At 44.6% G+C, this 11,692-nt stretch overlaps 1 protein-coding gene across 1 annotated transcript in view; it reads right to left on the bottom strand.

Moving 5' to 3' along the window:
• Nucleotides 1-204: 204 nt before the first annotated feature.
• itpr2 (inositol 1,4,5-trisphosphate receptor, type 2) overlaps nt 205-11,692 on the bottom strand; it is a 56,417-nt gene continuing 44,929 nt past the window's right edge. Inside the window, exons 54-57 of the mRNA XM_053426980.1 lie at nt 11,385-11,550; nt 11,138-11,298; nt 3,255-3,416; nt 205-1,483 (exon numbers count right to left, since the gene is read on the bottom strand). Coding sequence (XP_053282955.1) covers nt 1,406-1,483; nt 3,255-3,416; nt 11,138-11,298; nt 11,385-11,550 — 567 coding nt within the window. The 3' untranslated portion in view covers nt 205-1,405. The remainder of the gene's footprint in view (nt 1,484-3,254; nt 3,417-11,137; nt 11,299-11,384; nt 11,551-11,692) is intronic.

Below are 11,692 nucleotides of genomic sequence, written 5' to 3'. Positions count from 1 at the left end.
TGGGATCACTCTGAATATAAGTATTTTCCAAGGTCCTGTGCTCCCTGCATTGGGACAAGTACATGTGTGAGTAAACACCGTGTGGGTGGTTGCAGAGTGGGTCAGGGTGACTGTGTGTGTGTGTGTGGGGGGGGAGGGGGGGGGGGGGAGGGGAGGGGGGGGGGGGGTCACTGAGGAAAACAGCTCGAGAGCAAAGCAAACGAGTCTTGTTACAAATTTATTACAACCACATAAAATATGTCTATACAGTTTATTTCAACAGGAAGTGTCACAGGACAGTTACCATCAAGTGCAACTATCTGCCATTCGCATGTGCAAGTTTTTTAAAATTCTGACTTAACAATCATCTGCAGTCCGACAGGGACTGATAAAGATTAATTACACTGAGAAAAAAACAACGTTAACAAACAGTAGGAGATTGATCTGAGCAGACAAGATTTTCAGTATTGGCCGACAGCTTAATAAACATGAGGACGTCCATTTTGCAACAAAGAACTGTAAGCTCACCATCATCAGTCAGCACCACATCATGTACCAATATAAGATTTAGATTAAAAAAGAAATTTCAAGTAAGTTATGAGCAAGTCATTATTATTTGTATTCACATTTAGTTTAATAGAAATCTGTAAAAAAAAAAAAGGCGTCTGAAATGGTGCAGCGAAGGCATTTTAAAAAACAAGACAAACACACAAATAATACCCCAAACTACGCTTCCAGTTCAGTTACACGCTCGACTTTTTACCCTTTTTATTAGTGCACATTCAGTAATTGCAGTTTACTGATTATAAAATGAGTAAGGCAGCATGAATCCTTTTTTTTTTATTATCCAAAATGCAAAAATAATACTCCAGTTTATTAACAGCACATCTTCTTATCAATACCATCTAAAAGGTAAAGTTGTGAATAGATGATAGTTAGTACTCACACTTGTCCCCCTGGAGGCCAATCAGAGATGCACAAACCCCTCGGCCTCTCTTATCTCAGCCAATCCCTGACCTCTGGGCGACAGGTTGGCCCACGCTGAGGCAGGTGAGGAGCGGAGGCCGAGACATGTCCATCCACAGACCTGACAGCACTTAACCAGTCACCTTAACACCTCCCTCCGTCTCTGAGTGGCGCACTAACACGACACTGGCAGATGTGTGCCGTGCCTGGTCAATCTTTCACAGGGACGACTTCCTCAGCCCACGAGATCCGGTGAAGGGTTCTCCCCCAGGCACGTCTTATATCCGATAAGACAGTGTTGTGTCACAGAAAAGGCACCGAGTGTGAAATCTTGCTGCCATCAGTAATTATAGGTTGACATCTGTGTATTGTTAAGCTGGAGTTTGTGTGAGTGCATTCCTATTGCAGGCCTGCACCCCCGAGAGGCCCGTGTCTGTGTCCTGTGGGAACCTGGAGTCCGTCAGTGTGCAGGGATGTGATGGTTGGGCTGAGGACCCAGGAATCCCATCCTCTGCTTGTTCTTCCTCTGCTCTGTCATCTGCGGAGGATGAAGAGAGAATAAACATCAACCTTGAGCGCCTTTTCCTCTGTTGGTTTTTTTTGCATGTCGCATACACCATGAAACACTAACCTGTGTTTTTGCAACTGCTGCTCTAGTAGACACTTTATCATGCAAAACACAATATTCCCACTGCGTTCATACATAGTTATTAAATTCAATGGGGGGAAATTTGGGGGCAAATTTCATCCATTTGAAAGTGACGTGTAGGTAAAATCACACTCTGAATCTTTTGACGTTTCAAACAATACACACAATTATTGCGACAGTTTTGTTTTAATTCTAATTTTCATCCGACTGAAATGTTATAAAAGAGGTACATGTTGTTTCCACAGTGGTATGCAAATCACTCCATTCAGCGCCAGTGTTGTGACTGGAAACTAAAATGTTCCTCGGAAACTTCACCGGAGGACACAGCCGTGTGTGGGCGTGTTTTCTTGCAGAACTGCGACCTGCACGTTTGTCGTTGTGGAAGTGTGGAGGAAGCGTCTGATCACACACAACAACCGCATTTGCAGAAACGAAGGTTTGTACACGCAGATCGAAGGATACGGAGCGATCTGTGCCGAACCCCTAAACCCACACAGAAGCACAAAGGCGGGATATACGATCCCAGCTTGGATAGCGCCGAGGTCAGCGGAGGTTGTAATGGGAGGAGCTGGAGCAGAACATTTCTCCCAGTCAGAACTGGTGTCGGACCTGCAGCCCCCCCCGTGACTGCTGGGCTGTAGAGATCCCGCCTAAACCCCATGCCTCCATATTGGCGGCGGCTGTGGCTCGGGGGGAGAGCAGCTGTCCTCTGGAAGGCCGGTTGTTTGATCCCAGTCTTCCCCATTTCACATTGGGAAATGTCCTGAGGCAACATACTGAACCTCAAAATTGCCCCTTCTCATTAAGAAGTGTTGCACATAGATGCATTGTATGAATGTGTGTGTGTTTGTGTGTAAATGGGTGAATGTAAATCTGTACTGTAAAGCACTTTGAGTGGTCATCAAGACTAAAGCAGCTTTATATGAATACAGTCCATTTAGCATTAGACCTGGATTAGAAAAACAAATGACCTGAATTCGACCCAAACTGCATCTTGCTCAAGGGCACTTCAACAGCACATGAATTTTGCTGTATCAAGGAGAGGAGGGGGTGGGCTGTTTACACGGGGGATGCGGGCCAGAAAAGAGATGTTAAGAGACTTTACAGCCCGCTGAGTTTGACAGAGGTTGTTGTTTTGTTTACTGGAGTGTGATCCTCCCCCGGTGGGAGTTGTTTTCGCACATCTGGCAAAAGAGGAACAAGGACAGGCCTGTGACTGGAATCACATGCAGGGGAGGCAGGTGATGAGGATGATCAGTCACACTGCAGCAGCAGAGCCAGACATCCAAACAGCCAGAGGCTCAGTGGCGGCTCCGAGTCGCGCTGATCGCTGACATGATAGTCAAACCGCCATGCTGCGTTCAGGAGCATCAAGGCTCGGATAGAACCATCTCGATTCCCGAGCTCGGCACAGGGCCGGATTGCAAAATGGGAGAGCGCTGACGTAGCCCCTGCAATGTGACCCTTTGTACGGGGGGGGGGGGGGGGTTTAGGTGAAAGAAGTCTCAAGGTCAGGTGGCACGTGGACTGTGAAGAACACAGCCAAACCTTTTGTACTTATATACTTTTTAAAACAGGAGGATTTTGCTTATCTTCTTGCAGTGAGTGCTACCACGGTGCACACACCAGAGCTGACAAAGGGCCTGAAGTGGCACTCTACCTGTTCCTTGAGCTCGGCCAGCTGGCCTGAGAGCTGAGTCACCAGCGTGACGGTGCCGTCCAGTTTGTCCTGCAGGGAGCGCATCTCGTTCTGCTCGCCGTCGCCCTCGCTGCTCACCAGGGACATGGCTCTCATTCGGGGGAACCACTCCAGGTTCTTCTCCTGGGGGGAGAGAAGAGATGCAAGAGAAACAGTAAGAAAGGCGAAAGGGATAAAAGGCTGAGATAAAGCAACAGTATGAAAGATTTGCATGGAAATTAGCCGTTTTCTGACATGACCTCGACAGGAAGTCCGCAGAATTGGGTCCAGAGTCTCTGCCGGTTTTCCTCTCACACATGCACAACGCAGTGGGAGATTCTCCTCTCAGGCACGTTCACAACAACACAGCTTGAAATCTCTGGGGCGTTCATGTGAGGGATGGTGCAGCAGGACTGAGGCAGAAATATATACGTATAAATTCTGCTGAGGAGATCATGCCTTTTGATTACCGCACATGGACACAGGCATTTGGTTATTATCACCAAAAGTATGCTTGAGATCGCTGTCAGTGTCTTTTACTTGTATGGCTCCGCTTTAACCTGAAATATTCTCTTTATCTTTTTACTTTTCGTTTTGCATCTGTCACGTGTTAGAAACGTCTCCACTTGGTCATGGTGAATCCTTTGGAGAATCCTGTGCTTTGTTCTCACATCCCCTCCAGACATCCCCTTCACAGCCCCTCCAGACTTTCTGCGGACTTTATACTCGGGGGGGCCAGGCAGAGAAAATCCCCTGAAACTTGCACTCGGACATTTGCGCTCACACATACAAGCCCCTGCATTCGGAAAAAGTGCGGAGATTCTCTAGAGTTCAGTGCCTGTCTGAAAGCAGCTTTACGGGGACTGTGTGCTTTTTTCTTGTGCATCTGAAAGTGAGGGGGGTTTCATAGACACAGACTGCCATCAGATGATCTTACGTAATATTCCTTTGCCATTTCTTCCGATAAAAATTACTTAAAAGGTGCAGAGAGTGGGATTTGACTGGCACCACGCTAGGTCCAGCGGGAGGAGTGAGGTAGTCTCCCACCTACTCTTATGTAAAAATAGACTGGAGCGATAGAGAAACTGATCTGAGTGTGAGACTCCGAGGACAAAAGAAGAGGACAGGAGGCGAGTGGAGTCTGAGGACGGAGACAAATGTGGAGTGTGAGGTTTTCTTTGAATGATGGGTTTATCTTACTTTAATGAGTAAGACATTAATGGCTGTGAAATATCATGCATCATCCCAAATATAATTCTCTCTGTCAGGAAAATGCCTTTACTTTCTATTCTAGGAACTCAAATCATTTTGACATAATGGTTAGCATTGATAAATCCATGCTTTAATTCTAAAACTGAAGTCAGTCCAAAGCTGGAACATTTTGAATTTGAAACGGATTCTTTTTTTGGCAAAAAAAATGCAGTCCGTTCAATTATTAATTTTATATTTATAGAAAAGCAATGGAGCGCAAACATGTTAACAGGCTAACTTTTTAACTCACAATGCTAATTAAGCTTATCGCTCAGCTATACGTCAGCATATATATACAAACAAAATCGGACTTCTCCCATAAGTGAAGCTAAAGCATCTTGATCACCACCTGGTGGCGGACTGCAGTTTAGGTTATAAATCCTGCCTCCTTCATGTTAGTGGATGGGACCAAACAAAAAAGTCAAAATACACGTCACACAAAAGGTGGCTTCCGTCCTTTTAGGTAGTTCTCATCACTTATAACCAAACTTGTCCAGCAAGTTTGTTTTTAATTAGTAATTAGTTAACCTATTATCGTGACCAAATTACTTCCTGTGTATTTTGTAAGGTCAAAAGTCATGTTACTCTTCTTACACGTATTTCTAAACTGCAATATGACATATTTCATTCCTCTCTATCACCCCCCCCCCCCCCCCCCCCAGTTTTACCAAGTCCATGTTAGCCTACATGCACACAAGCAGATACTCTAGAAAAAAGAAGCACTTGTTTAGTGTACTTGTTTTCAACATTTGGACTAATTTTCCTATTGACTAGAATACTTGTTGACCACAGAGGAAGCAGTTAGACTGATTACGACTGCTCAGCTATACAGTATGAATCAACTCATTCTATGAGCGCTTCCCTCAAGGTCTTTGGCTAATTTAGGCCTCTGGCATCAAGAGGCCGGTTAAAAGAATCGTTTCTTTTCTCAATTTTTTTTCGAAAAACACAGCAAAGTCTCTGTGAGCTCAAAGATAAAGCGCCAGCATCCCTGGAACTGGGGACTATATTATAATACACGGAGTCATTCGTATATAATGGATTAAGTAACCTTAAAGATTAGATAAAGAAACCTAAGAGCTGCTATTAGGGGTGAATGCAATGTCCTGTTTGAATATACATTAACTCATGTTGGTTGAAGCCTCATTTCTGGGTTAACGACATTACGTTGAACAGTTGCTGTACACAAGCTGAATATCGCAGAATGCCCGCATGTTGCTATTCATTAGAATGTACAGTAGTCCAGTGTGTGCTGTGCTGCACTGACTTGATGAGTCAGGCTTTAGTGATGCTTCACTGATGTATTTAAACACCTCAGTGAGCGTGAAGTCAGAGACATTCACGAGCACATTACGGTGGCCTTGAGGGTACAAACACAACAGCAATTCACAAAACTCAACATCTCACTAAACACCACCTTTAATAAGAACACGACAGTTCAGATCCTGGAAGGGGTGGGACACAGCTTCCTGTTAGTGATGGGACAGAATCCAAGTCAATTCAGGGTTTAATCAGATTATTCAGGGTTTAAATGTGTTGAAGTGCGTTGTTGCTGGATTGGATCGGCTGAAGGGAGGCTCAAAATTCTACCCTGATGTGATTGGTTGTTTGGTTTACAGGTAACTGACGTTCTGGGCATTTGTTGAAGTTCAGCTACACTTGGACGGCTCACTGGCCAACCCCTAACACAGGTCTGTATCCAAACATCTGTCAAGGGGCCTGTGCCACTAAACAGGGTTTGTGGGTTGTTTTTATCTGCATCACATATTCATTATAGTATGAATATTTGAATATAATAATAGAATATAGCCACCCTCTGAAACTCAATAATATTCCTGTGTTTTCTTTACAATATATCCTCAGCCAGACTTTAGTACGGTAGCCCTGAGAGCTCAACGAACAGCAACTTAAGAAAACACATGCAAGTTAAGAAAACACATGCAAGTTGACAAAACGCAAGCAAAGTAAGAAAACATCTTCATCAAGTTCACAACACAACACAACACATTACAGAAATATGCAGCAAATAGACACACGCGCTGCAAATAGACAAACGCGCTGCAAATAGAGAAGAAACGACAACGGAAGTGTTTCCAGAGGACAGCTAAAAGGGATGGACACTGCTGCCACAGCAGACACAAAAACGTCCAATACACCATACAAATTTTGTTCCACACAGGGGTCTGCCACCCGCGGCTCTGGAGCCGAATGCGGCTCTTCAGCCCCTCTGTGTGTGTGTGTGTGTGTGTGCGAGCGAGCGCACTGGCACCTGGGCTCCGACCCCGCCCACTCGCTCAGAAGAAGGGGCAAAATGTCTCTTTTGATAGTAAAGGTTTCCTACCCCTGCACACTATGGACAATACATTGCCTCCCAAATAGGGGCTTGCTTGTTAGCGCTGTTTATTCAGTTTAACAGGAGAAGACGGCATGTCTCTAGATCGGACCATCTCCGTGATCAGATCCCACTGTGGGTCTCTCTGAGCGAGTGGGCGGGGTCGGGGCGCCGGGACACACACACACACACACACGCACGCACGCCCGCCCGCCCGCCCGCCCGCTCCTGGTATTTCATGATGGCCTGATACGATGATGATTTAAAAAACGAACATGACGTTCACTCACGTTCATCGTTACGTTCACGTTAATAATATGAAAACTGATTCGTTAAGTTCAGCGTTCGCGAAAAATATGCACAACACTGTATCTACAGCCACTGCAGAGGGGCTGAAGAGCCGCATTCGGCTCCAGAGCCGCGGGTGGCAGACCCCTGTGTGGAACCGAATTTGTTTGGTGTATTGGACGTTTTTGTGTCTGCTGTGGCAGCAGTGTCCATCACTCCTAGCTGTCCTCTGGAAACACTTCCGTTGTCGTTTCTTCTCTATTTGCTGCGCGTTTGTCTATTTGCAGCGCGTTTGTCTATTTGCAGCGCGTGTGTCTCTTTGCTGCGCGTTTCTGTAATGTGTTGTCTTCTGTTGTGAACTTGATGAAGATGTTTTCTTACTTTGCTTGTGTTTTGTCAACTTGCATGTGTTTTCTTAACTTGCATGTGTTTTCTTAAGTTGCTGTTCGTTGACCTCTCAGGGCCACCGTACTTTAGAGATGGGATATTATTCCCTCCACCGAGGAGGATATGTTTTCACCCCTGTTTGTCTGTTGGTTGGCGATAGGGCAGGATTACGTCAACTGGATTAAACAAAAACTACGTGACAGATTTTCATGGAACTTGGAGGAAGGATGGGAAATTGGCCAAGAAATAGCCCACGGATTTTTGGCACAGATCCAAACAATTAACTTACTAACTTAACTTGCGAGACTTGCAGATAGTAGCGTTTCTTTCTTTCTTCTCGTTTCAAATTTGGTAATTTCTTCATGGCTCAGACGACAGCGCTTGTAATTAATTATAGGAAAGGATAGGAAGACCCAGAGTAAAGTGAGACCATAGATAACCAGCTTCAGATTATCCAGGATAAATTCAGAGAAGCTAGATAAGGAACTGATATCCTGGGTGTGCTGAACTGGCCTCGTAGTACAGGCCTCCACTCCAGGCAGCTCTGATAAGATAAACTCCTGTAATGTCACTCGTTAAAGCGTAGCCGCCACGTCTCCAGGTCCTAATGTTTTTAAGCCACGGGACATTTATTGTCGAGAATGACATCATTTTAATGTCCTTCAGTAAAGAAATCAGTGACGATTTCAAACTCATTCAAACACTTAAAATTGGAATCAGGCACAGAAACAGGAAATGATATTGAACTGTCATAAGGGACTTGGATTCTGTCCAATCACAAAAAAGAAATATTGTCCCTCCCTTATCATCATCTGAAACATCTTTTTGTTTTGTGAAATATTGTGTTTTGAAGCCAGTAAAAAATGCTCTAGTTGCTTGTGTTGCTGCTGTCACCACACAGCTGGGGTGTTTCATCAAAGACTCTCTCTCTCTCTCACACACACACACACACACACATCCCCACACACGCACACAGATAAGTTATTCACCTGATCAGAGACCCACGTTACGTAACAAAACAATCTTTGACCTCTGACTTCAATTTACATCATCACATGTGTAGGCTCCTTTTTATTTATCCATTATTTAGTTAGTGCTGCTGTTAACATGTCACATGTGTGTTGTAAACGAAGAGTGTGATGTGACGGTGACTCACTGTGGGTGAGTGAGGGCGTGTGTGTGTGTGTGTGTGTGTGTGTGTGTGTGTGTGTGTGTGTGTGCGTGTGTGTGTGTGTGAGAGAGAGACAGGGACAGGAGAGCACGTGCCAGGCAGGGCTGAGCTATTAGCAGGCCACTTGAGATGGGTTATGTAACAGCATTGTGGCTGCTGCAGTACCTGCTGGGCCTGTAGTCGCTGTCATAATTTTACACACAAACACCCCACACACTGATTCACATCCACATGCACAACACGGCAGCAGAACAGACACTCAGTGTAACGTGATCCTACTCTTTTGCTCGGCACCGCATCAGTCTATCCTAGCTGGTGCACTCATTATAAGAGTCAGTGTGTGTGCGTGTGGGTCTGTGTGTGTGTGTGTGTGTTCGGTCATCGAGTTTCAGGCGTGGGGAGGGGAGGGTAGAGTTTTCCTCAGTCCAGGAGCTTCACACTGAGTCGTACTTTAGTGCAGTGAGTGTTTCGAATAAAGATAGAGTTTAACAAGTGGAGCCACAAAGTGAAAACTGACAATTCCTGACTAGACACAAGTCAAACCTGAGTCTGAGAGGACAAATGAAGCCGGGCGGCTGCAGACATCATGAACTCATCTACTCTACAATTTAGAGATTAAGAATTTGCCGAAGTCATTCAACACTTGATTTCTTCTGGATGCCATTGTTTCGTCATTGCATCGTATGTTTCTACTGCACATCTTGTAACCATGATTCAAATCAAAGGTCAAAATCAAAGCAAAGGGTAGTAGAGGTAGAAACCTTAAAAAAAAAAAAAATGTCTGAAAAATAAAAAACAATAAACACATTTTATAATTTGTTATTCATTATTAGAAGATCTGTTTTATAACCTATATCTAGCAAACTGTTATAGATCTGTCATTCTATCAGAAAGATAACAACAAAACGCCAATGTCCGACGCACGCCAGTCTACAAATCAATCAGTGTCAAGTACATGCTGACGCAGCACATGAAAGTGACGACGTCAGGACACACTTAATGAAACAAAGCTAGTGCTCTCCCTAAATTATAATGTGAAAGTGATCAAATGTTAATGGAACAAAGACATGAATCTTGGACTTCAGGTGTGAAAACGCCATCAGGGACTATTTTATTCAATGTTGAACGTAAATTAGATCAAAATAGACGACTACAAACTGCCTTAGAATCGAATTGGTCTAAAACCACTAGACCAAATACTAAACCTGAATACCCAGTGGCTGCTACATACAGTACGTAAACTGTATGTATACTTATAGAGTAAATACATGTTTTTCCCCCATATGCTTCATATATAAATGTTGTTTGTATTAAATGTGATAAATTAAAACTCAAAAAACGTTGGTCTGAATATAAAGTTGTTTGCAATATTACAAATGGAATTATGACCTTTTATGTCGTTCTTAACCCTGTTGAGCCATTTTTATGAGAATGGAGAATTGCATATAAAACACAAGTTGACACAGGTTGTTTCAGTCCGTCACCTCCCTGTGTTTCTACTCTGCAGGTGTGAGTATGAATTCCTGACTCATCATTACCTCACCACACAGTAACACTGTGGCCTGGCATCACAGAAGTGACCTGGAGGAAGACCTGCTGATGCATATTAACTCAATGTCCGTGACTTGTTTGTTATGCAAATCGTTGGTTATAATGCGACCGATCTCATGCCCATCACGGCTGAATGGTAATCAGAAAATGTGCCATTTCGCTCCTGGGGGGGTGTCATATGAATCCATTAACCTGATGGCAACACCTTTAACTGGCCTAACATCCTTCAACTTCTCTTCTGTGTGTCACAGCAGCAAGTTGGTGCATTGATGATAATGGACCTGGACTGGGTTTAATTACTATTTAGCCACACTGTGTCCCAGCAGGTTAGGAGCCCAGTGAAGCTCAGCATAGCGACGACTACCTCGCCACAGAGAGCCATCTCACTCTCTCTCTCTCTCTCTCTCTCTATCTCTCTCAGTGAGGGGGAAGGAGAATAAATTGGGATGCTTGGCACAGGCCTAGAGGCTCAGTCTCATTTTTTCGATCGCTTGTCTGCTGTGGAGGCGCACGCTCCTCTAGCACACTGTGGACTTCTGCTCAGCGAGGAGGGCTGCACAACTTTCAGACTCCGACACTCAGACATCTGTATGCTGACTGGTGCAGCTCGCCGGCAAAATATGAATTAGGCTGTGAAATGAATGTGTTTGTGTGTCCATATGCTCCATATGGAATAATGAACACAATCCCTCAGGCTCGGGTGTGTTTATGTGCTTGTGTGCTACATTAACACAACTGTGCAACACTCTTTTATACACATTGCAAAAGTAAAACACTGTAGCAACATTGATTTCAAGGTGACTGTGTGCAGCAACTTTTAAGCTGATTGAAACTGCATTGCAACAAAAGTGTGTGTGTGTCTGTGAGTGTGTTTCTTCTACTGACCGCAATCATCTGAGCCACGTAGCTCTCAGGGCCGGTGTACTCGGTCGGATCCTTCACCCTCACCAGGACCAGGAAGTAAAGGTAGTGCCACATGCTGTGCTCAGACTTGATGTGCTCCTCAAACGACACCGTCTTGTTGTCGAACTTGTCTCTTTCCAAGCCTGAAAAACAGCAGCAGCCCTTTCTATTTACATGCTGTTTTCACCATTTGCACACGATGGGAGGTGAAGCGCGCCACTGAACTCACCACAGATGAAACAGGAGGTTTTCAGGATCTCCTCCTTCCGTTGTTTCTCACTCCTCAGGTCCGCAAAGGTGTCAATGATGACACCAAAGATGAGGTTGAGGACGATGATGATGACGATGAAGAAGAACAGGAGATCGTAAACGACGCGGGCGGCAAACAGAGGCTCCTGGAGGGTGAGGTTATTGGTTTAATATGGAAATGTGTCATTTTAAACAGAAGTTGGTTCAGCACAAGTGACATTTATGTGTCGTTCAGGCCATTTAGCATTCAAACAATTTCCATAATAAGTAAATTCAGCAATATATTGT

The sequence above is a fragment of the Pleuronectes platessa genome, chromosome 7, assembly GCF_947347685.1.
Source record: "Pleuronectes platessa chromosome 7, fPlePla1.1, whole genome shotgun sequence".
Classification (NCBI taxonomy): Eukaryota; Metazoa; Chordata; class Actinopteri; order Pleuronectiformes; family Pleuronectidae; genus Pleuronectes; species Pleuronectes platessa.
The sequence above is the reverse complement of the archived record's forward strand: the minus strand, read 5'-3'. Positions and strand labels throughout refer to the sequence as shown.